Below are 25795 nucleotides of genomic sequence, written 5' to 3' on the forward strand. Positions count from 1 at the left end.
AACAGTATTACCCTAACAACACAAGGCTTTGGACCGGGAGAGGCCCCAGGGGAGAGACGCCAGAAGGAACACTTTGAATAGTCTAGGTGAACTTTTAGTTTTTATTCGAGGTATCTGGTGAACAATATATGCAAATTAGCAATGTAAAAGCGAACTTCAGGTCCTCCAGAGGACTTTTCATTTGCAAGTCTGTTGGATGCTGAGTAAGTCTCCCAGGATTTAGATCATTCTGGAAGAGTCCAGAAGCTGAGCAGATTGCTGCGATGTTCAGGATCGGTAAGAGACAGCTCTGGAAACAGAGTGTCACCCGCGTTTTAATGGTAAGAGGCTGTTGCCTATAAGCTTGCATGTGTGTCTTTTTTTGTTTTTATTTTTTTTTAGTTGAGCCATCTTGCCATGAGTTGGCAGCTCAGCTCGGGCCAAGAATCAAACCGGCGACCCTGTTGCTCAGAGCGAGCTCTTAACCAACTGAGCCACTCGGCCGGCCCTGCATGTGTGTCTTTGATTAGCATTTCTCACACCTGTGTGGAAAAATACCTTTAAAAAGCTCAAAGTTATACACTGATGAAATTGTGAGAAACATTTTTGTCTACTAATTTTTGGGTAGTGCATAAGGCAACATGTTGATATTTCAAATAATAATAAAAAAGGCTTTGCATCCTTAGGCTTTTCTGCACATTGCCACCTAAACTTTAACTAGTTGTAGAAATACACACTGCATCTTTTGGGGTAATGCTTGCCTGAGGGAAACAAACATATTCGGGTGCTTTGGTCCTTTGCAGTCTTTGAGACCTGTAAGCTTTTGTTGGTGGTGGAGATCATTAAGGCAGATTCCAGGCTGCGAGTTTTCTAGAGTCTGTGAATATCCCACCTGGAAAGAGGGCACAGGCCCAGAGATGCAAGGATGTACCTTTGGAGTCACACTGAAGAATGCACTTCCCTAGCACGGGGCTCAGCTCAGCAGCTTTCTATTATGCAGGTGTTTAGAGCTGGATTTGGAACCCTCTTCCACCCCAATTAATGTCAGGAGGAAATGAAGGTTTCCCTGGGCTTTGGGTCTCCACGTTAACTCTTGCGTCCCCGGGTCCTGATCACTGTATTTTTCATGCATCCCCAACAGCCCAGATAATTCCATCTAGCCTGGCAGCCTGCTCTTTCACCACAAAACAGGAATGCTGTCTCTGCATTTTCTAAGCTCTGTGACACCAGACACCCTCCACCACCCCGAGCTCCACGATTCTGATCCTTCCCAAAGTCAGTGTCTTCCAGCCAAGCCCCTACACTTGTTTGCTTGCAAGCCCTTATTTAATTTAAAAAAATATTATAGTTGGTATACAATGTTAGTTTCAGGTAAAAACCACAATGAGATAGCACATCACTTCTATCAGAATGGCAGTCATCAATAAATCAACAAACAACAAGTGCTGGTGAGGATGTGGAGAAAAGGGAACCCTTGTGCACTCTTGGTGGGACTGCAGATTGATGCAGCCGCTATAGAAAACAGCATGGAGGTACCTCAGAAAATTGAAACTGGAGGTACCTTATGACCCAGCAATTTCATTCCTGGGTATTTATCCAAAGAAATCCAAAACACAATTCAAAAAAATATATGTGCCCCTATGTTTATTGCAGCACTATTCACAATAGCCAAGATATGGAAGCAACGGAAATGCCCATCAATAGACAATTGGATAAAGAAACTGTGGTACATTTATACAATGGAGTATTACTCAGTCATAGAAAAGAATGAAATCTTACCATTTGCAACATCATGGATGGACCTAGAAGATGTAATGATGAGTGAAATAAGTCAGATGGAGAAAGACAAATACCATGTGATCTCACTTATATGTGGAATCTAGAGAACAGAAGAAATGAGCAAACAAAACAGAAATAGAGGGCCAGCCGAGTGGCGCGTTGGTTAAGAGCTGGCTTAGTACGCCAGAGGGCCCCAGTTCGGATCCCACGTATGAGGGCCAGTGACACTGCCCTCCACAGCTAAGGTGCTGAACAGCTCAACCTGGAGCTGGGCTGCCATGAGTCACCAGCGACAGTGTAAGCTGCAGCCCCTGCTGCAGTGGGTTGCTGTGGGCTGCCGTGTGTTGCCAGCAGTCAGCGTGAGCGGCCAGCAGCCACTGTGAGCGGCCGTCCACAAGCTGGCGACTGATCTGCCTTGCCCAGGAAGAGTGCAATGATGGTGCCAACTTGGGCCAGTGAAGCAACGTCCTCCACAACTAGACTGAAGAACAAAATGACAGCAACTTGTCTGTTCCCCTTCCCCCAATTCCCCGGTGCTGTTCCCATCCCCCAATTCCCCAATAAAAATCTTTAAAAAACAAAACAAAACAAAACAAAACAAAAAAAACCAGAAATAGACTCAGAGATATAGAGAACAAACTGATAGTTGCTAGATGAGAGAGGGGTGAGGATGGGGGAGAAGGTGAAGGGATTAGAAGGTACAAAGTAGTCACAATATAACTATGGGGATATGAAATACAGTATGGGGAATATAATCAATAATGTTGTAAAGATTATGTAGGGTGCCAGATGGATCCTGGACTTATCAGGGGGATCACTTCATAGATTGTGTAGATGCCTGACCACTGTTCTACACACTTAAAGCTGAAGTAGAATAATATTGAATGTCAACTATAATTAAATATACATATATATGTGGAGTACAGCATAGGGGATAGAGTCAATGGTATTGTAACAGTTATATATAATGTCAGGGGGTAGTAGATTGGGGGGGGTTATCACTTTGTAAGGGGTGTAAATGCCTAAGTATTACATTGCTCTGTATACCTGAAACTAATAAAAAAATTAGTTTCAGGTGTACATCATAGTAAGTTGACATTTATATATCTTATATATCTTATGAGGTGCTCACCTAAGTCTAGGAACCATCTGCCACCGTGTAAAGTTATCACACTATTATTGCTATATACCCGTTCACCTTTTCCACCCATCCCTCCACTCCCCTTCCTTCTGGCAACCATCAGCTTGTTCTTTGTTTCTATGAGTCTGTATTTCTTTTGTCTTGTTTATTTCGATTAAAAAAAAATCCCACGTGTAAGTGAAATCATGCGTTTTTGTCCTTCTCTCTCTTAGTGCACTTAGCATAATACTCTCTAGGTCCATCATGTTGTCACAAATGGCAGGATTTCATTCTTTTTTGTTGCTGAGTAATATTCCATTGTGTGTACCACCTCTTCTTTATCCATTCGTCTATCGATGGATACCTAGGTTGCTTCTAGGTATTGGCTATTGTAAATAATTAACAGAGGGGTGCACATATCTTTTCAAATTAATTCTTTGAATTCCTTTGGGTAAATACCCAGAAATGGAATTGCTGGGTCATTTGGAAGTTCTATTTTTAGTTTCTTGAGGAAACTCCATACTGTTTTTCACAGTGGCTACACCAATTATACTCCCACCCACAGTGCCCGAGGGTTCCCTTTTCCCCACAACCTCACCAGCACTTGTTATTACTCGTTGATAAATAGCCATCTGATAGGTGTGAGGTGGTATCTCATTGTGGGTTTTTAAAGATTTTATTGGGGAATTGGGGGAGGGGAACAGCGTTGGGGAATCGGGGAAGGGGCACAGACAAGCTGTCCTTTTGTTCTTCAGTCTAGTTGTGGAAGACGTCGCTTCACAGGCCCATGTTGGTGTTGTGATCATTGCGCTCTTCCTGGCTGAGGCAGTCGGTCTCTGGTCATTGGATGGCCGCTCATGGTAGCTCATGGCAGCCCCACTGCAGCCTACGCCGTCACCGTAACTCACAGCTTCCTAGCTCCAGGTCGAGCTGTTGTTCACCATCTTAGCTGTAGAGGGCGCAGCGTCACTGGCCCTCATGTGGAATCCGAACTGGGGCCCTTCTGCTCAGAACTGGTGTCCCACGCCAACTCTTAACCAATGCACCACTCAGCCGGCACTCATTACGGCTTTGATTTGCATTCTATAATAGCTAGTGAGGTTCAGTATCTTTCTGTATGTCTGTTGACCATCTGTAGGTTTTTTTTGGAGCGATGTCTCCATGTCCTCTGCCCATTTTTTTTGACTGGATTGTTTATTTTTTTGTCCTCTGAGAAGACTTACTGACACTTTGAAGACGTGAGGGCTCCCTTCCTTGTGCCCTCTCCGCATCTCACTTTTGTGACTGCTAGAGCTCTCATCACAACACTATAGTGAAGTGACGTTTGTCTCCGAGTCTCTTTACCTCACTAGCTTGTGAGTTCCTGCAGGACAGGGATGCTGTCCTTTTGTTCTTCAGTCTAGTTGTGGAGGACGTCACTTCACAGGCCCATGTTGGTATTGTGATCATTGCTCTCTTCCTTCACTTAACACAATTAAGTACTAATTCTCCTTCATTTAGGCTTGTACAATAAATTGAACGAATTAAACTTCACGTGTCTAAAAATTTTCCCTGTACTTTACTACCGAGTTTAAAACATTAAAATTAATGATAAAATTTTGAGTATAATTCATGAATTCATGTCTTCCTTGGCACAAGCTACCTTTTGGGAAACAGTTAAGTTTTTTTGAGGTTTCATTTATATATTTAGGATGCTGGTTCTGTTCACTGCACTGAAGTATGATATTAACAGAATTACTTTAATGTTGCATTTAGTGACTGCATTTTCTATTTAATGCACTGATACGACAGTATTAAATTATAACTTGGTGACCTAAAATGATCAATGACAAAAATTCCAAAGCTCCTTAACTTAAAAACTATGAATCTCTGTGTATTTAACCTTGGCCTAAAACTCTTACTGTAATGATGCTATATTATAACTAGGTTATTATAATAGACTCATTGACTTTATCCAGAATATACATGCAAATAACAACCAAATGTGCCATAAGTTCTGTGGGTTTAGAAAAGTCAAGCCATATATCCTTTTTGTTGTATAATACACACAGATGCTTTTTAATGAAAAAACTTGAAATAATTTTGTATATATTTACTGACTTATTTGCAGAAATATGGCCCAGATATGATGTCTGCCTGCTTTCTGCTTTTCTCATAGATGAAGAATGTAGTACCAATTTACATGTGTACAGTGGACACGAACTCCACGCTTATGGATTCTGTTTTTCTTTCCTCCCCTCACATGAAACTGAAATATATAATTTTGCTCATTGACTCTGTTGCCTTTGAGGGAAAAAAACATGGAAAGATTTATGGTAGTCCTCTTGACTTAAGTTCACCTCATCACAAGCTGGCTTTAAAATGGAGGCGAGCTGGCTCCCTGTTGCAGGGATGTGTATGGTCATGTTTGCACTCTATGTATTTATGCGAGGGAACACTGTTTGTCATTAGATTTCAGATTGCTAGGTTTCTCCAAACAGTGATTCTCACTTGTGGGAGCAGAGCCAGTGGGGGAGAGAGAGGGCTGCTCTTCTGGGGACACACAGCTCCCCCCCCCCCTGAAACTCTGCAGGGGGGCGGCCATTGTTCCCTGGGAGGCATCGGAGGAGTCAAGACTGAAAAGAACCTTTGCTCTCAGATATCTGTTGCAAGCTGAAAGGATGTCAGCTTTGCTATTCTCTGGCAAAAGAGCCAAACCGGTTTCAATATCCTGTTAATCAGGCCCAGACGTGTTTGGCCCGGGGGACACATTTTACATACACGACAAAACAGTTTCCTTGGAGTGTCAGGAAGTGAATAGCTCTAGGATGTCATTGGGGAGTAGGGAGTAGACATGTTCCGTTTGTCATGGCCCAAGTGAGTACCCTTGATCCTGAGTGAGTCAATGCCCAAAAGGCCCACATGGCAATCACACCATTGCCAGACCCTGAGAGAATGTGACTGTAAGTGCAAAATTTATCCATTCCACAAATATCTGTTGACTGCCTATCTGGGGCCAGGCACTGTGCTCCATGATGTGGCGGGGAAGAATACTTCTGGGCCTCGTGGAGGTTGGGGCTCGAACTTGTTTTAACTACCAAGTTTTGCACAACTCTAGTAATGAGGAAAATAAAAGAAGTCTGGAGTTGAAGGGACCCAAAATTTATGCCCTTGGACTTTCTCTCTTAAGTTCCTTCCTCAAGTGAGAACCTGGCAGTACTAACCAATGATGACCAATTTGTACAGTGATTTCCTCTGGAGCAGTGCTCTCAGGCTGGCTGCACACTGGACTCGCCAGAGGAGCTTTTAGGGAAATAGCACTGCCGGGGCCGCACTCTGGACAAGAGAAGTCAGGAATTCTTGGGGGTGGGGAGGCCCAGGCATCAGGGCTTTAAAGCACCCAGGAGGTTCTAATGAGCAGCCAGCTTTAAGCACTCTGGTTTATTGTGATGGATGAGGCAAGTTTGGGAATTTCACCCTTGTGTCATATACAATGTGAATGGTGACCCATATATTTTTTAGCATGTGCGTGAAATTGAATTACACGGCCCCTGCTGCCAGTGGGGGCTCTTGGAATTCTGTAAGAATGGAGTAAAACCTCATTTCGGAGTAAAACCACTGTAGGTTGGGGGAGAAGATGGAATAGATGGCCCTGTGAAGGTACACTATGTCTCAAGCACGTCCAGGAATTTGGTGGGCAGAAAACAAACTCTAGGTTAGAATTTGGATGACGGGATGTGTGGGACTGAGGTGGTTGTGGTGATGGAGGTACTCCTACAGGGAGTTTTGGGTCGGCTTGGGTGAAACATCCACATGTAGTAAAAGGTAAAGAGGGGATTTTTATTTGCTTGGAAAGAACGACAGGTAAAGGGGTTAGTAAATGGGGGAGACTTAGGGGCCCTAGAAACTAAAGCGAAAATAGACAAGATCCCGAGCTTACTCTTTAGGACACCAGAAAACGGACGGGACCTTCTCCGTTTAAGTGCTGTCTCTTTGCAATGGAGGGGAAGTACGGCTCTTGTGACAGAAAGGAGGGCTTCACTGTAGCACCTGCTGTGAGTGTATTAGCCAGCCTGGAGTGTCTTTCCCTTCCAGAAACCACTTTGCTGAAGTGCTCTTGATGTGGGAAGGACGTACAGTGCTTCTTCTGCAGCTGTGACCCTTCGCTTGGAGACATGAAATGAAATGGGAGGAAGAAAAGGCAAGATTGGGAGCAGAGGATTGCTAAGTTGTGGTTCTCCCAGCCAATTAAAGACCAGGTTTGGAGGGTCCAGGAAGCACCCTAGAGCAGCCTCTCCTGGTGAGGAAACGGGGCCCTGTGGGTTGAAAGGAAAATGCTCGGGAGACAAAGAGGGAGGCTTGTCTTTGTTGGAAGACAAAGAAATTGGGTTAACTTTGTAGACATGGTTCTAAATGCTGATGAGTAGGAGACCTGCTCCCCTCAGTTTCTGTAATTCAGCATTTAAATGGGATGTAGGCTACGCGAGGTCAGCAACATGTGCTGTGCTGTGAATTGAGAGAGAGAGAGAGTTGTCCTCCATACTAATGGTAGAATTTTGTGCAGTGCTTTACTCTGGAGTCACAAGACCATCGAAGACCTAGGAGCTTGTTGACTGAATTCAGAGCCTGCAATCGTGGGTTCACATTGAGCTGAAATAAATTGTTCTAGCCCTTAATTACTTGAGTGACCTGTAAAATGATTAATTTGGTTAATTTACCACTGATTAGGTATCAATGGAGGCTCTACTATGTGCCAGGCACTGTTCTGGGTACAGGAGCTACTGCAAAAATCCAAATAGAAAACATTATTTCCTGTGGGGCTGATAGTCTTAAAGGAATGGTGAGATTCAGTTGATGTTTATTTTATTTTACAGCTCAGGAGATAAGAAGGATCAGGTTATATATATGGTAGATAGATGAGCTAAACCAGCCCTTTGGGTATCTTCCTTAAAAAAAAGAGAAGAGAAATACATATTGTACCACTAACCAGGCAGGCATTTCAGCTGGGCATACACATTGAGTAATTTTCCCTTTTGCTCATGAATTTTCCCTGATTCATTTATAGTTGGGGAAAATGGAATAGTGAAGCTAACTGGCCTAAGATGAGCAAACCCATGTCCTTGGCCTTGTTAGCTCTCGGTTCTTCAGGTGATGAGTTCTCTATGGACTTGAGATTGATACTGATATTGAGAGCCAAAGTGAAATCAGTCCCAGAGGCTTTTACTGTGGTGACCTAAGAGAAGGAGTTTCAACTGTAATTCACAGCTCCACGTTATTTACAGTTATCTCCAGTGGAGAGTTTAATCTATATTCTCCTCTCCTCTCTTGCATTGTGTTTCTTATGTGCTATGTGTGTACATATACAGGAAAGAACAAAACACCCAAATCTAACAGATAGAAAAATATTTATTCAAAAATATGCAACAGACCCTCATTAAAACAGATCTCTTTTCCCTTTTCAGATTCAGACCCCACAACAAGGCTAATTATTCAACCTAGAAAAACTTAAAAGAAAAAACAAACAAACAAAGAACTATTTTCTTGCTGCAGAACCCGTTCCTGGCCCTACACACTTCACTGTGCAAAGGCATCGTAGGAGGGCCTGGTGTGTGCAGGATGATGTAGGTAAAAGTGAGTTGTTTAGTGAAAGCAGCGAGGAGTGGGGGAAGCATGGAGGCCAGTCCACTGGCTGCCCAGCAGGGAACCCACCTTCTAAGCACTGTTAGGAGTTGACGAAGGCGGGAGTTACCATTTGCTGAGACACAGGAGTCCAGTGGGAGAGCTGGATGCAGGGTATGCCAGCTGGGCAACAGTCCATCCTGGCACTAAAATGTCACCAGTGTAACTCAGAAAATGGTGCTGGTTAAGTCTGGTTTCCTAACTCCAGTTCTCTAAGCCATGCAATGCATATGGGGTCTCCCCACAGTGTGTCCTTGAGTGAATTTAAAGAAGAAATGTTTATGGAATACTAACTTGAATGGGTGCAAAATTCTTAGCTGTCTGGGACACCTCATGTCTAGGCTTGGCCCAGCAGACACATCAGAACTTGGCTTCCAGTTCTGCCACTTAGGAAAATTGTTAATGGTCCATAGTCTCGATTTCCTTGTGTGGCAATAATATCTGCATCATAGGACTTTTGTGACCATTAGACCTAAGCACAGTAAGCAAATGATGACTAGCAGATGCATAACTAACAATACAACCAGGGCAAACAGAGCAAAATGTCCTCTGATAACCTCCTGAGGGTTGGGGAAACGGTGTCCCTGCTCAGCCACAAAGGGGCTCCTGGACCTGTAGGCTCCATCCTCCATCCACTTCTAGCTGCACATGTTGTCAGTGGGGTGGGCCTGGGTGTGGGGCAACCCTGCCACCTGGGCCCAGCTTTCTAAGGATGGAGGGAGCTTAAACATTTGTACAATTAAAAAATCATCATTAAAACATTTTGTTTTACCTGAGGTTTGATGTCCAGGGTCAAAGCCGTGGCCCTGCCATTTTAATTCAAGCGCTGGTTGACTTAGTATTATTATCTCAAGATTGCACCCAATTTAATCTTCACAGATACCTTTAAAGTTTGGACTTTTCTCTCCATTTTACAGATGAGGGTGAGGTCTTTCGTATAGTCTGGGGTTATCAACCCGGAACCAAAATGAAATGTGTGTAGTTCATACACAGTCTATGGACACAAACATGTAGACATGGGCTTGGGTTCTCCAGTAAAAGGCAAAAAAATTGGGTGGATGGGTTTATCATGAGAAGAAGTCACAGAGTTTTATTATGAAAGCACATAGCATTGGGTCTTTGTTGGGATTCGTGCATTAAAAACTCAAGTTCTCTGGCCTGTGTTGACTTTTGAACCAATGAGAAATGGTCCAAGGATTAGAGAAGGCATGGAGTTTAGCTGTCACCTGGTCCCACAGTTTGATTTTGGAGTTGTGGAAACTGAAGCCTGGAGAGGCTAAATGACAGATGCAAGGTCTTGCAAATAGTGGCAGAGCTGGGACTGGAACCTCTGACACCCAGGCTTTTTGTCTACATGAAATTGTCCCGCCTTGAAAGCAGCATCTATTTCATGTGAGAGAGCACATTAGTCATTCTTTCATTCCAAGGTGGTAGTACTTAATATACTTTGTCACCAGATTGCACAAATGTTTTAATAACATGTTCCAGATTTCCTTGGACATCAGATAGGTTTCTGGCCATCTTCCTCACCCCTCTCTGTTGTACTTGCTCATGCGATGCAAAACAATTTGAATGTGACTCTTAAAAATAAAATTCCATAGTTTGCCTCTCTTCTTCTTAACCCCACCCCGCCCTCACTCTCTAAGTGTCCCAGATGTTTCAAAGGCCACAGGACAAGCCACCACTAGACAGCTAGTCACCTGACTCCTTGTTGCTGCAGTTCCCTAGCAGCCACAAAGCTGCAGGTTTAAGTTCATGGACTGACAATGCACGGGTCTGATTACTAAATATTTGCTTGACATTATTGACTTTTTGTGGTAGTGAAAAAAAAAAAAAGAAGTCCCTCTTGGTACCAGGATACCTTAGTATAAGGCAGCGAAAGCTAAGATTGATCACCGTTGTGGTCTTTCATCTACGTGGCACTGGGGTTTGCTTCATGCTGCTTGTCATTAGCAAATAGAACAATCAGTGTATGTGACAACATACTTAATGCCTAACTTGCTTTTTCATATAGCTCTGGAAACATTTACTTTAAAAATACATTGATTGTTTTGTAGTCATAAAACTGCCTTGGAGGTTTTTTTTCTTTGTGATATTTACGTAAAAATAGAATAATTGGTGTTAGTTATATGTATATTATATATATATATATATATATATATATATATCCCCTTGGAATCTTATAAAATGTTGACATAACAGAATCGTATTTCAGTTTCTATGTTCTTTGGAAGCCTTCAGTTGTGTCACATTCTGACCCTTTTGGCTCTCCACTTCTTTTCTTTCTTTCTTTTTTTTCATCCAGCATTTGCCGTCTTGCTGTTTTGTTGCTTATTACTGGCTTTTCCAGTGGCCCACTGTGTTCTTAAGCTTTTGAGGACATTTAGGACAAATTCAGAGAAATCACTCTGAGGAAAGGGTTTTATTCCTCCCTGCCAGGAACGTAGAAAATAAAACAGGATATCTTCCTGGTTTTAGCCACATTTGAAAAGAGATTTAAATTTATTTCTATTGGACGGTTATAGAATGTATACTTTGTGTTTGGACTTGAGTTAGTTTCTTTTTGGAGAAACGGCAAGAAAATAGGTATACTGTTTAGTTTTTTTTTTTAACTTTAACTCCCCCACCCCTATCCCCGACTTCTCTTAAAGTAGTTCTTTGAGACTCTGAAAAATGAATGTAAATTGCATAGATCTAGTGATGGCCTTTCAATTGCTCTGAAATCCCCAACTTTTTACTAGTATTTACTTTTTCTAAAGTTTTTTGTATCTTAAGTAGTTCTTCATTGACTCCAAATTCCCCTCAACCTACTAGTACTACACCTCTTTCCTTTATAGTAGAGTTTCTAGAAAGAGTAGTTTATAGCCAGTAGCTTTACAGTTCCCTTTTCCCAGTCATTCTTTTCTCAAGTCTACAATCCATTTGCTTTCTATCCAACCAGTGAAATGATTCTAACAGGGATTACCATGTCATCTACTGCTGCATAACAAACCACATCAGAGCTGCATGACCCGAAGCAGCAACACCTGTCTGTTATTTCTTCTGATTCTGTGGGTGGCTGGGCTCTGCTGGGCTGTTCTTCTGTTTCACGTGGCATTGGTTGGGTTACAGTCATCTTCAGGCTTGACTAGGTTTGGGGATGTCCATGACAGCTTGAAAGTTCTTCTGGTCTGTCAGCTAGGAGGTCGGCTGGGCTGTTGACCAGATGCCTTGGTTGTTTCTCCATGTCTTTTCCCCATGTGACTTGGCCTTCACAGCATGGTGGCTGGGTTCCAAGAGAGCATTCCCAAGTGCAAAGGCAGAAGCCTAAGGTCTCCTAAGAATCAGCCTAGGAAGTTTCACACAGTCTGTCTTCTCCCCATAATCTTTTGGTGAAAACTGGTCACAAGGCAAGCCAAATCTAAGAGGAGGGATATAGAGTCTCTTGGTAGGCTAGTGGCATGGTCACATTACAGAAGAGCTGTGGGGTGCTGTAGTCATCTTGTAAACACAATTACTAGGGATATCCTAATTGGCCCAACCAATCTTTTAGAGCGTTAGCACTGCTGGTCACCCTCCAGGTTTATTGGTAGTGCTGCCTCCTGCTTTTCTTTCTCTCTCTCTTCCCACTCATCCTCCGGCTTCTCCATTTGTTCCTCTTTCCCTCCTTGCTCCTGGCATATTGCTGTTCCCCACGGTTCTTCACCTTCTTGTTTCTTCATTATCCATGAATTTCTTAGAAAATCCTATCTGCACTCATGGTTTAAACTGATTTATTCACTCATTTTACAAATATTTATTGAATAACTAGTATTCCCATACCATTTCTTGGATAAAAGGGCTGATATTAAAATTGTGCAGGGTCTGCACTCCCGCACCCCTGAAAATGCCATTTATAGTATACACTGTCTATATGTGTCTATCATAATTATTTTATTTCACTGGTTCTCAGCGGGGGGTGATTTTGTCATGCAGGGGACGTTGGGCAATGTCTGGAGACGTTTTTCGTTCTTACAGTTTGGTGGTGGGGAGCTGCTGGCATCTAGAAGGTATAGCGCAAGGATGATGGACCACCCCTCACACAGGAATGGGCTGGCCCATAACCTCAGTTGTGCTGGACTGAGAACCTCTATCACTGTGTCTGCAATGCAATTTCTCCTTGAGCTCTGGCTGCACAGTCCCAGTGTGCAGACTCTAGAAATGCCATTGTCATCCACCTGACTGGTCTTACTGCCTCTAGGCTTGCGTCACTGCAGTCCACTTTCCACACTGCCGTCAGAATAATTTATTTTTTGATGCAGCATGGGCAGCTAAACATCTCGCCTGGTTTGAAACTCATCAGTGATCCTCTGTGGACCTCAGATAATGTTTAAACCTTCTAATGTTGCCCATGAGATGTTTCATGACCTGACTTCTGTTTCATTTCCCATCATGTCTTTCCAGTCTTTTTTAGTTCAGCCATCCTGGCTGCCTTATGGTTTCCAGAATGTTTTGTGCATTCTTATGCCTCTTGGCCTTTGCACATGCAGAGATGCCTCTGTCCCAGGGAGTGTGGCCAACCATCCTTCAGCTCTGGGCTCAAGTCACCTCTTCCTGACAGTTTTTCTGTATTACCATCTGTACCCCTCCTCAGCCCCAGGCTAGAGTTCTATAGTGCTGGGACATACTTGGGATTTAATGGCTGTTTATTGACCAAATGAAGGGATCCGTAGGGACCACCTTTCCTCTTCCTAGTGGATTCTACTGATGGGCATTAAAGGAAACTTACTTAAGAAATAAGTTGGAAGCTGAATGTCCACCAATGACAAAATGGTTGAATAAATTATGGTTCATCCATATTACTGAATGTTTTGCAACTATTATACAGATTGGAATAGCCTGTATTAAACTAGAAAGAAGTCTGTGATACATTATTAAGGAAAAAAATGCATGAAAAATTTTATAGTATAATATAGAGATGTGTGTTATGTTTGTATGTGTTTGTATGAGCATAGTACATATGGAAAGATATGTCTCAAACTGCTAACATTGGTTATATTGAACACGCTTTGTTATTGTAATTAATAATCAGTTTAAAAGTAATCAGTGGTATTCAGAAATTAATTTCAAGATGATATGAATCTGTAGACAAACAAAGATAGGAGATAGTATAGAAGAATATTTCTTTAATGGCTTAGGGAATGTTTACAAAAATGGGGATCATTTTTTGTGTGTATTGAATGCTTATGTATACATAGAAATAAGTCTATAAAGATTTAGAACAAAATGTTAACAGTAATAATTTCTGGATGGCAGATAATTTTTATTTCTTTTGGCTTATCTCTCTTATGCAATTTCAAAACAATAAGCCCATGTTATTTTCATAATAGAAATAACATTATTTCCAAAAATAGAAGACCGTCTATAAAAACCGGTACCATGAAGCTGCCTGTTATCTGAATACCCAAGGCTTGAAAAAGGAACAACAGCATGAAATTACTACAAAATGAATTTACTGGGGAATAGGAGTTGCCACATAACATTTTTGCTCCTTTCTTGTAGCAAAGGCTGAAGGAAGAGAAGGAAGGCAGGCGGGCGCGTTTGGATGGCCGGCATGACTACTTATTTGCGATTGTAGCTTCCTGCGTGGACCTGAACAAAACTGCAGTGGAGGACGCCATTCTTGAAGGGAATCAGGTGTGATGCATTTGCGTTCTCATGGGCTTGCTATGGGGAGTGCACAGAGGGTCAACTGACACTGTCCTATGGCAAGATCCCATGCTGGGCCTTTGAGGAGGGAGCCTGTTTTAACATGCATAGGACTCCATTCTGATCCTGTACAGGTGGTGGCAGAATGAGCTTAGGGTTATCCAGCTCTTTATGTTGAATGGGGGTACTTATCGCTGTCATTTCCACGGTTCTGATGGCGATGTCTGCATCTCTCCGTATACAATGAAGCTGGGCTCGGGCACCATTTTGGAACCTGAGTTTGGAGAACAGAATCTCCTCTCGGAGGCTGATTCATCTTCTTTTGAACTTACCTCCTTCCAACCTGGGATATTGAATTGTGCTGTTGTTTCCTGGTTTTGACTTTGGTTTGGTAGCTGAATCTGGTTTTTTGTTCCTGATCTTGACTTCCATTTTCTGCTACGATTTTCCTCTAAAACCTAGGGTATGATTTGATCTTGGGTAGGGAAGATCAAAATATGGGAGGGTGTAATTTCCTGGGCAGTGGGGAATGTATGTCAGGGACCTATGATGGTTCCTGAAGGTTTTTCTTCTTCTCTTCTTATTAGGCTTTAAAGAGGTGGTGGTGGTGGTGGGCGGGTTGTTGACAGAGGTGTCACACTCTTGATAATGCTTTTCAATGGTAGGATTATAAATGCTCAACAGCTAACACTTTGGGCAGGAGGTGGAGGAAAGCACTGGTTTGAGTGTTTACTGATTTCTGGTGTGTAAATACTCCCACCGTGGCTGATTCCAGACTACCAGTGTGGTAATACTAAGTGGTAAGCTGAGAGGAGTTATGAGCAGTTGGCTGTCATGAGTCAGTACAAGCCGGCTCCAGCACTCCACTGGCTTTGTTCTTTTTTGCTGTGTCACTCTGGTGGGGTTAATAGGAGTCTGTGGGACAGTTAAGGGTAGATAACACTAAAATGTTTAAACTACAGGATGAATCAATCAGGGATTGAGGAAATGTCTCTTTCCTCCTCTTTGTCCCCCCTCATCACAGCGAATGGTTATTGAATATTTACCATGTGTCCATCTCAGTTCTAAGTGAAGTTCATCTATTATCCCATTTAATCTTCATATTACCAAGAGGTAGATAGTACTATTTGCAAAAAATGGAGGCATTTTTTCACAAATAATATTATTTGCAGAAGAGACAGGATCACATAGCTGATTCAGTCTTGGAGAGATTGTTTTCAAAGTGGATTGTTTAACTCTACCCTATCTCCCAATTCAGACATCTGGATTTGGGATAGCGCAGGTGGGATCAATGAGTAAAAGTTCTGAACTGGAAGAACACCAAGTCACTCTGTTATGCCACAGTGAGGACCCAGGACTGTTAAAACCTGGAGGTTTAAAAAAACCATCATGGCTTAACTTACAAGTATGGCTAGAAGGCCAGGAGTTTCAATACTGGCTGTGATGGAAGTATCTCCACCACCTTCTTGGCTTGGAAGTTAATCTCACGGAGTACGTCCGAGTCATTCCCACAGCATCCTCAAGCAAGAGGATGTAACGAAGGAAACAGGGCAACTTGCTTTTCCTTATATTTAATGGTTTTATCTATGACATGGTGGAAACTGAAGGGGGCTTATTTTCACACTTAAATTTTTCAGGCTAGAGTTTATCCTTTAAAAATGTTTTATTTTAAATCATGGTAGAATACACATAACATAAAATTTACCACGTTAATCATGTTTAAGGGTACAGCTTAGTAGTTTTAAGAACATTCACATTGTTGTGTAACTAATCTTCAGAATTCTTTTTATCTTGGAAAACTGAAACTCCATACCATAAAACAACTTTCCATTGCCCCTCCCCACAGCCCCTGGCAACCACCATTCTACCTTCTCCCTGTAAATTTGACTACTTTAGATACTTCATATAAGTGGAATCATATAGTATTTGTCTTTTTATGACTGGCTTATTTCACTTAGCAAAATGTCCTCAAGGTTCATCATGTTGTAGCATGTATCAGAATTCACCTTCTTTTTAAGGCTAATTAATATTTTATCGTATGTATGTATCACATTTTGTTTATCTATTCATCTGTCAATGAACAGTTGGGTTGCTTCCACCTTTTGACCACTGTGAATAATGCTGCTATGAACATGGGGGTACAAATATCTCTGTAAGACCCTGCTTTCAATTCTTTTGGATACATACCCAGAAGTGGAATTTCTGGATCATATAGTCATTCTATTTTTTTTTTTTTTTTAAAGATTTTTATTGGAGAATTGGGGGGATGGGAACAGTGCTGGGGAATTGCGGGAAGGGGAACAGACAAGTTGCTGTCGTTTTGTTCTTCAATCTAGTTGTGGAGGACGTTGCTTCACTGGCCCAAGTTGGCACCATCATTGCGCTCTTCTCTGGTGAGGCAGATCAGTCGCCGGCTTCTGGACGGCCGCTCACTGCGGCTGCTGGCCGCTCACGCTGGCTGCTGGCCACACATGGTAGCCCATGGCAATCCACTGCCACAGGGACTGCAGCCCACGCCGTCGCCGGCGACTCAGGGCAGCCCAGCTCCAGGTTGAGCTGTTGTTCAGCATCTTAGCTGTAGAGGGCAGTGTCACTGGCCCTCATATGTGGGATCCGAACCGGGGCCCTCTGGCATCCCAAGCGAGTTCTTAACCATCGCGCCACTCGGCCGGCCCATCATTCTATTTTTAATATTTTGCATATTTTACATTCCTACGAACAGTGCACCAGGGTTCCAATTTCTCAACATCCTCGCCAACATTTATTATTTTCTTTTTTTTTTTGACGGTCACCATCCTAATGGCTGTGTAGATTTTATCCTTTCTCTTTCAACTTTAATTCAAAACTGTGCTGTTAGCTATTTAAAAGAAGCATTTCTACTGGTAGCAGGCCAGTCAGCAGACCTCTCCATGTATGTCAACCTCATGGATGGGACTGAGGTCCAGGCTGCCGTTGGGTGTACTCTTCCATAGTCACATGGGATCTCATGGCATTTTTCAGTGATTATTGAAGTTTAATATTAATCATTATTTCTAGTGTGTTAGACTGGGTTTTCAAAGCTTTGTTCTCTCTTTCTGATCTGCAATTGAGTGCAGATGAAACACTCATCTATATTTATATCTGCCTTCAACAGCTCAACACTTGAGGATATTAGCAGATGGAGGGGCAATCTCTTTTCACATGTGTGTATATAGCAAATAATTTTATGATTAATTTCTTTGAATTCAGTTTTTACCATGTGAGGCATTTATTCTTTCAGGGTGTTTCTGATAAAAAAAATAGGATGCCTTCTCTATGGTTTGCATCAGATGCAATCCTGAGTTAGGAAGATGATAGCGAATGCTGATTTCAATGCAGTTTCTAATTCAGAACAAAGTCCTTACCTTGCCTTTTTTCTTTCTTCCCAGATTGAAAGAATCGATCAGCTTTTTGCTGTTGGAGGTCTTCGTCACCTCATGTTTTACTATCAGGATGTAGAGGTAGCAGAAACAGGTATCAAATTGGATGTGACGTAACCCAGAAATGTGTTGTTAGATTAATTTGAGGGTGGCATGAAGCAGAAGGCTATGGTGAGAAGTGAGCAGGCCTCTTACACTGTCACCTTGGGAGGGGCACAGGTGGGCAGCTGCGACATGTGGTGGGTGAGGCCCAGGTTCACCTCAAGGAAAGGGGACAGATAATGGTGGGTATTTAGCTTGGTTGTTCTAACTTTATTTGGGATAAGTTTTCCTTTTCAGGCTGTGCTGGTAATTAAGGAACAATAAACTAGTTATATTTTGAGACTTCCTTTCCTTACATGGTAGTTCATTTTATGCAGTTATGTTGTAGAACTTCTTATGGGCATCTGTTTCTTCTCTATATAGGCACTATTTCTTTTTAACAGGGATTGTTGCCAATAAGCATAACACGTGTTTTCCAATTAAATATCACATTATGTTTATTTTCTACTGACTATGATTCAAATGAGTAATAGTGAATGATAAGTTTAGTCATTTTCACTTAAGAAAAATTTGTAAATCTTTGTGTGGATCCAACTGGCAAATCCAATCCTACTTTTATGTGGATTCATATAATTTTAAAGCCAAACGAGGGATGTAAACAAATATATTATGATTGTATTAAAATATCATATGCAGCCTTTTTTTAACCTTTTTGAAGAAAGGGAAAATAGTTACTGCTGTTGGTACATAATATGACTCTACTTTTTGTTTAAAAACTGAGGAAATTATGCATGCATACCTTAAATGACTGGAATTTTCCCAAAATGATAATTTATGGTCAGAAAGTTCATTATATTTTGAGTGACGAGCCAAAATAATACAGAAGTTTGAATTCTATCCCAGATTGCAAAACTCATGGAATGTTGAGTTCATCCATCAACTAAGCACTGGGTGAAGTTGGCTTTTGTGTATAAATTTTACATTAAACAAAAAAGGTTTATGAGACATGAACAGAAATTCTAGTTTATTTTTGTTTCCCACTCCCCCTTTAAACCTTTTCAGCGGGAGTAGCTTGTCTTGTGATCTTGGATTAAAATTCAGACAATCCCATGATTTTTCTGGATGTTCTTGGATAAGAAAAATTCCTATGGTTGCTCCAAGTTATAAACAATCTCAATTCAGAAACTAAAAACATTCTGTTGATCAAAACTAGTTGATCTGAAGTTGTCTACTTAATACCCGGCTCTCTCCCGTCCTGTTTTTATCCTGGAGCAACAATTTTGAAATGAACCTGCAATCTGGAATTAGATCCCTTTAGGGCTCAGCTTAGAGATGATCCAAGTGGTGGACGTTCAAGGGCACATGGGTGAGCCAACATGGCACTAATTTACCAAGAAAACTTCGCTTCAGGAGGTGACCCCGTGGACTGCAGATAGCATTTGTGAAATGAAAATTCTTTTGCCTTTGTAGAACAACTTGACTCTTCTGGAGGAGTAAACCCTGTTTCTGGAAAGATGAAAAAACCTAAGGTGTTCGTGACCGAGGGAAAAGATGTTGCTCTGACTGGAATATGTGTGTTCTTCATCAGAACTGACACTTCCAGAGCCATCACCCCTGAGAACATACACCGGGTAAGGGGCCAGAGAAATCCTGTAGCCTGGTTACCAAAAATCATGTAAGTCCCACCAAAGACATCCATCCCTATGGAGACAACCATAGTGCTCATTAAATATGTAAAAATACAAAGAAGTATTTTGAAAAGCATTTAAAGCATGTGATTAAGAGGACATTTCTTTGGCTGGCCAAGTGGCTCAGTTGGTTAAGAGCTTGCTCAAGAGTGCAAGCTCTGAGCAACAGTGTCGCTGGTTCAATTCCTGGCCAGAGCTGAGCTGCCACTGAGCTGCCAACAGGTTGGCTCAAAAAAAAGGGACACTTTTAAATCTTTTGGGTAGGAGGACTTAATATTCAACTTATTAACAAAATTTGATATAATTTTCTATGTGTGTGTGTGTGTGTGTGTGTGTGTGTGTGTATGTACATGTGTGCATGCACATAGTGAAGTCTTTTAAAGAGAATTCCCCACACACTATTGACTTAATGGCAAATTTCATACATTTAAAATAAGATTTATAAAAGCAAATATATAGCTTTATTTTTTTGTGTGCAAAATAAAGTTCATCTGTACGTGTCTCTCCTGCCTTCAGTGGGTGCATTATCTGCTTGGAGCAAATAAACTGGTAAACATCTTTTCTTCTATTTATTTCATGTTTTTATTTTTATGATTGCAATTTAGAATGGCATTTAGCTTATGCCTTAACTAGGGTGGAAATAATAATCTACTGGATTGCAAGACTGACTAACAGACAATGGCCAGAACCATATATAAAAATAGAACTTTGACATAATACCTGCAGCAACCTGCCCAGGAAACCAACCCCCTATCTATAATAAACAACTCAGCTACCCTGCTATGTCATTAAGCCAGCTGGAAGGCTAAACAATAGCTGCTGTAACCATTGGCCAAAATGGGCTTGATTCTTGACTTTCAGCCTCCTTGATTTTTGTCTGTACTTTCAGTGGACTTCCCTGGGCCAACCAGAGAAAGCCAGATGTGCACCCCTCACCAATCACATAGGATGCCCACTTCTGGTTAGCCCGCCTCCAGCTTTCCCAGGTCAACAGCCACCAATCAGGGCACCCTTGAAGCCATCCGTTTCCCCCAGAGACTTCCCTTTTCTCCATATGAAGCTTTGCCACTCCCCTGCCTGCTTTGAGTCTCTTCCCAACACAAGTGATGGTCCCCCTCCCTAGGGACAGCAAGCTGGGAGTTAATACCCTTTGCTTTTGTCATTGGAATGGTCTTTGTTTACTTCCACGGGATAGTTGGTTAGTGAACAACATTCAGAAGTGACTTAGCTATATTGTGACTGAAGGTAATTTTTACAGTAAACGATCTCCTAATTGTTTCCCAGGAGGTGAGCTTTAATATGTTAGATGCCGCAAACGGAGGCCTGCTCAACAGCGTGAGATGTTTGCTGTCGGACATCTTCATCCCCGCTCTCAGGGCCACGAGCCACGGCTGGGGCGAGCTGGAGGGACTTCTGGAAGCATCCAGCATCCGGCAGGAGTTCTTGAGCTCTCTGGAAGGATTTGTGAGCATCCTGTCAGGCGCACAGGAGAGCCTGAAGGAGAAGGTGAGAGCGAATAAGTTATTCCTTCAAAAATGATCAGATGGTGAACAGTTCAACATAGAAATGTGTAATGTTTCTCTTAGGTGGTCTTAATTTCACTACCTTGCAAATCTTGAAAAAATTTCATGGGCATTTTTATTGCCCCCTTAAGATGTGCTCGTGACTAGATTTAAATTCCTATAGTTTGGAGTGATTAATACATTCGGGGTTCCATAGAAATGTTGGCTATGATGGAAGACTCAGCCATGTCAGATGTGTGACTACAAAGACAAGGGTATGAAATGCTCCTGGCATTGCCGTGCATCCCAGAAGGAAAGGAATTTGATCCTCTGTGTGTGTGTGTGTGTGTGTGTGTGTGTGTGTTGGGTGGTGGTGGTAGGTGGTGGGTGGTGGTGGGTGGTTGTTATGAGTAGTGTTGGTGGGTGGTTGTGTCAGGTGGTGGGTGATGGTTGTGGGTGGTGGTGGTGGCGGGTGGTGGATGGTGGTGGTTTTGGCGGGTGGTGGGTGATGGTGGTGGTGGTGGTGGTGGTGGTGAATGGTGGTGGTGGTGGTGAATGGTGTTGGTGGGTGGTTGTGGCAGGTGGTGGGTGGTGGTTGTGGCAGGTGGTGGTGGTGGTGGTGGATGGTGGTAGTGGTGGTGGTTAGGGATGGAGGAAATCCTGAAGAGGAGAAAGGAGAGAGGAATTGATGCAGCTGGAGAAAGTGGTCAGGTCCTGTGGTTCAGCCAGTGACCAAAAGGACCTTCAAGAATAAGCTTGGCAAATGTGAGCCTTCCCTTCCCTAAAATCTGTGCTGTCTATAGTAAGACTGTGTACGTGGTTACTGGGGGTGGATGGCAGCCCAGACCGGGCATGTATGGGAGAAAGAGGCATGGATCCCATGATACCCATAACAGTATATGACCGTATATCATGGATCCCATGATACCCCTCTCCAGGGACTGCTGAGACCTACTGGGACATATTGGGATATTCGGACGAGAGAGGGGGTGTTAGGCTTCCTAAAGAATATGGAATTGGGGAGTTGAGGAAATGTCATCCAGACTGGGGCAGGATAATTCCAGCTAACATCTGAGTTATATTAACAATTAACTATGATTCATATTATCAGTTAACTATGATTCAGGCGATAGTAAACTGCAAGTTGAACCAAATTGAATTGTTATTCTACCTAGAAACGCCATGCTTTCGTATGATTCCACTTCATTTTGCTGCAGAGGTATTTAAAAAGTGGGATGGACCCCCACGCAGGGCGGAGACAGTGCCACTTCATGAAGCCCAGAGTCCTAGCACCAAGGAGCCCTTGAGATGGGGCAGGTGTAAGGAGCAGAGTGGGAAAGATTGGGGGTATAAGTGTTTTGGGGGACATTCTGGGTTGGGGCAGCATGAGTGAAGGCATAGGGCAGGGGAGGCACATGGCTGCCCCCATGGGTTTTCAGAGCTCTGCCAGAGGGTAGCAGTATGCAAACCAATCGGGGAGGCCAGGCTCAGAGCACAGAGTGGAGCCTCCGAGCCCATGTGGGAGGGGCAGACAGAGAACTTCTGAGCAGGGATGGACCTGGGGGCCAGTGAGAGCCGGCAGGGTTTTATTAGGAAGCCAAGTGACAGAAACAGGAAACCTTGAAAGGCCACCCAGCTGCTGCAGTGTCCCCGTGTAGCTGGTGCCGGTGGCAGGGGCACAGCCTCGCCCAACAGTGTTGAAGGGAGCAGAGTGGTACCCTGCACCCCTCAGTCTGCACCTCCCCCCCTACCTCCACCCCCATATCTCCTAGCACGACTCTTTGGTTTTACCTTGGTTTTCCAAGAAGCCCTTAGGGCCTGGGCTTCATGAAGCAGCTCCTGGGCCATGTTGGCATGGGAGGGTGAAAAATAGCCATGCTCTTTCTGGCTGGTTCTGAACCAACTGAGAAACATTAGCTCTGCTGCCGGTAAAGTGGGATTGGGCCTGAGATCCGAATTTAGAGACTCACAGCGCCAGGTGCACACTTAGCAGAAGGAAACTGCCCTTGTCAGATATGGAGGTCCATTTTGTATTATGTGTGTTTAGAAATACACCAGGTTTCACTGTCAAGTCAAAATCCAACACACCTCCTTCCCTATCCCCTTCACCCTCACCCCCCCCCCCAAAAAAAAAATCAAATCTGTTTGCTTGCCAATGAATTTGCTAACTATAAAGATATTACTGGGTAAGGACTTGGGAGCCTTTCCCTCTAGATCAGCGGTTCTCAACCTGTGGGTCGCGACCCCTTTGGGGGTCGAACGACCCTTTCACAGGGGTTGCCTAAGACCATCGGAAAACAAAAATATATTTACATTACGATTCATAACAGTAGCAAAATTACAGTTATAGAGTAGCAACGAAAATAAGTTTATGGTTGAGGGTCACCACAACATGAGGAACCGTATTAAGGGGTCGTGGCATTAGGAAGGTTGAGAACCGCTGCTCTAGATAGTTTCAAAAATGAACGTGATAGATTAAAAAAGACTCCTGCCCCCCAATCAATTTCCTTGAAGCTTCCCCACTTTCTTTGGTCTCGTGAGTTGACTGTTTAATGTCCAAGTTTCCTATTAATTCCCAAATTCTGTGATGTTATGACCCTCTTTCTGTCCAGTTTAGTCATTCATTCTTTTCAACCCCAAATTTGACCTCAGAATCCATCTTCTGGAGTGGTGGGCTCAATGTGGGAGGGCGGGCATTTTAAATCGCACTGTGGTTTCAGGAGCTTTCTTCAGAGAGCAGGGCTGTTTAGAGGATCCCTTTAAGATCCTTGTAGCCAACTAGAGTGGCCAACCAGAAGTGTGTGTGTGCGTGTGTGTTTGAAAAGTATCACCTTATTATTTAATTTTCATTTTAATTAGGTGAATCTTCAAAAGTGTGACATATTTGAACTGAAAACCCTGAAGGAACCGATAGACTACTTGACTCTAGCTAATAACCCTGAGACTTTGGAAAAAATAGAAGGCTGTATGAAAGTGTGGATCAAACAAACAGAACAGGTGACTTCCAGAAACCAAACGTCATTTCCCTGTGGCTGAACTAACCAATGGAAGAAGGTGTATCGTAGGCCATGACATTTGCCTAACTGTTTTTTTTTTTTTTAAAGATTTTTATTGGGGAATTGGGGGGATGGGAACAGTGCTGGAGAATTGGGGGAGGGGGAACAGACAAGTTGCTGTCGTTTTTGTTCTTCAGTCTAGTTGTGGAGGACATTGCTTCACTGGCCCAAGTTGGCACCATCATTGCGCTCTTCCCTGGTGAGGCAGATCAGTCGCCGGCTTCTGGACGGTCGTTCACTGTGGCTGCTGGCCGCTCACGCTGGCTGCTGGCTGCACACGGTAGCCCATGGCAACCCACTGCCTCAGGGGCTGCAGCCCACGCCGTCGCCGGCGACCCACGGCAGCCCAGCTCCAGGTTGAGCTGTTGTTCAGCATCTTAGCTGCAGAGGGCAGTGTCACTGGCCCTCATATGTGGGATCCGAACCGGGGCCCTCTGGCATCCCAAGCGAGTTCTTAACCATCGCGCCACTCGGCCGGCCCTTGCCTAACTGTTTTACCACAAGTCCCTGAAAAGTGGAGAGGTTCACATGGTTTCAATTTATAGTCATCAGTTAGAAAGAGATAGTAAGATTTCTAAGAGATGCAAGTTAATGACTATGTATTTATGTAACTAGAAGATGGCACTTTGCTAATTATTTTTTCAAGGCATAGTTTACTTTGATGAGAACATCTATAGCAATAGAGTTTTCTAATTTAGTGTGCCCTCTGAAAGGGAGCTTGAGACTGAACCTTAAAGAAATATTTTCAGAAAACTCCTAAGGGAAGATGGATATTATATCAAACAGTAAGCACAAATGAAATTAGAGAACTTAAGGCTTGGGGGTTGTATTGCTTTGACGATATACAATAAGTGAATAGCTAAGGAACTTTCTGAGGTCAGGTCCTCCAAAAGTTCATTAAAGCTCCCTAAGTAAGTAGTTTTCAGTTAGAAACAAGTCAACTACATTTTTGTGGCACTTTTCAAAATGGATACATGCTAAGTTAGTACCAGGCTGTCATTCAAAGCATGCAAATGAATAAAAATAAAAATATAGCATGATTCCGATAGCATCATTTATTTATTTTGGTATTTTGTTGCTTATGTATACCATTCATATCTCTAGCCCTACTCGATGGTTCATGTTTGTCCTGTGTGTACAGGTCCTCGCTGAAAACAATCAGCTGCGGAAGGAGGCCGATGACCTTGGGCCCCGGGCAGAACTGGAGCACTGGAAAAAAAGACTGTCCAAGTTCAACTACCTTTTGGAGCAGCTGAAAGGCCCAGAGGTGAAGGCTGTGTTGGCAGTGCTTGCTGCTGCCAAGTCGAAACTTCTGAAGGTTGTCAGCCATTTCTTTTTGCTTTATGAAATGGGAATTTCATGTCATAGGGTCTTTCGGGTTGTAGAGTAATCAGGAACAGAAAAATGTTATTGTACCTTTATGAAAAAAAAACTTTAAAATTGGATAATACTGACCTTTTATAATTTTGGATACTGTGGAAATAGCCTTTGAATTAAAGATATTTATTGGCTAATGTACCTGTATGTGTGTATATACGAGGTCTGACAATTAAGTTTGCTAACTTTGTTGCAATGATGTTGCTAATTTTTTTTGATATCAGAGGGATTACTCATTATGAATTTGTACCAACTGGACAAACAGTTAACCAAGTTTATTATTTGGAAGTGCTGAAAAAGCTGTGTGAAAAGGTTAGACAACCTGAACTTTTTGCCAACAATTCATGGCTCTTGTATCACGATAATGCACCAGCTCACGTGGCACTGTCTGTGAGGGAGTTCTAGCCAGTAAACAAATAACTGTATTGGAACACCCTCCCTACTCACCTGATCTGGCCCCCAATGACTTCTTTCTTTACCCGAAGATAAAGAACATATTGAAAGGAAGACATTTTGATGACATTCAGGA

General features: G+C 42.8%; 1 protein-coding gene across 1 annotated transcript in view; it reads left to right on the top strand.

Moving 5' to 3' along the window:
• Positions 1 to 215: 215 nt before the first annotated feature.
• The window catches only part of DNAH5 (dynein axonemal heavy chain 5), a 212920-nt gene continuing 187340 nt past the window's right edge, over positions 216 to 25795 (top strand). Inside the window, exons 1-7 of the mRNA XM_019646195.1 lie at positions 216 to 320; positions 14057 to 14191; positions 17611 to 17695; positions 19114 to 19274; positions 20616 to 20837; positions 23693 to 23830; positions 25031 to 25207. Of these exons, the coding sequence (XP_019501740.1) occupies positions 264 to 320; positions 14057 to 14191; positions 17611 to 17695; positions 19114 to 19274; positions 20616 to 20837; positions 23693 to 23830; positions 25031 to 25207 (975 nt within the window). The 5' untranslated portion in view covers positions 216 to 263. The remainder of the gene's footprint in view (positions 321 to 14056; positions 14192 to 17610; positions 17696 to 19113; positions 19275 to 20615; positions 20838 to 23692; positions 23831 to 25030; positions 25208 to 25795) is intronic.

Source organism: Hipposideros armiger, unplaced genomic scaffold, assembly GCF_001890085.2.
Source record: "Hipposideros armiger isolate ML-2016 unplaced genomic scaffold, ASM189008v1 scaffold_98, whole genome shotgun sequence".
Classification (NCBI taxonomy): domain Eukaryota; kingdom Metazoa; phylum Chordata; class Mammalia; order Chiroptera; family Hipposideridae; genus Hipposideros; species Hipposideros armiger.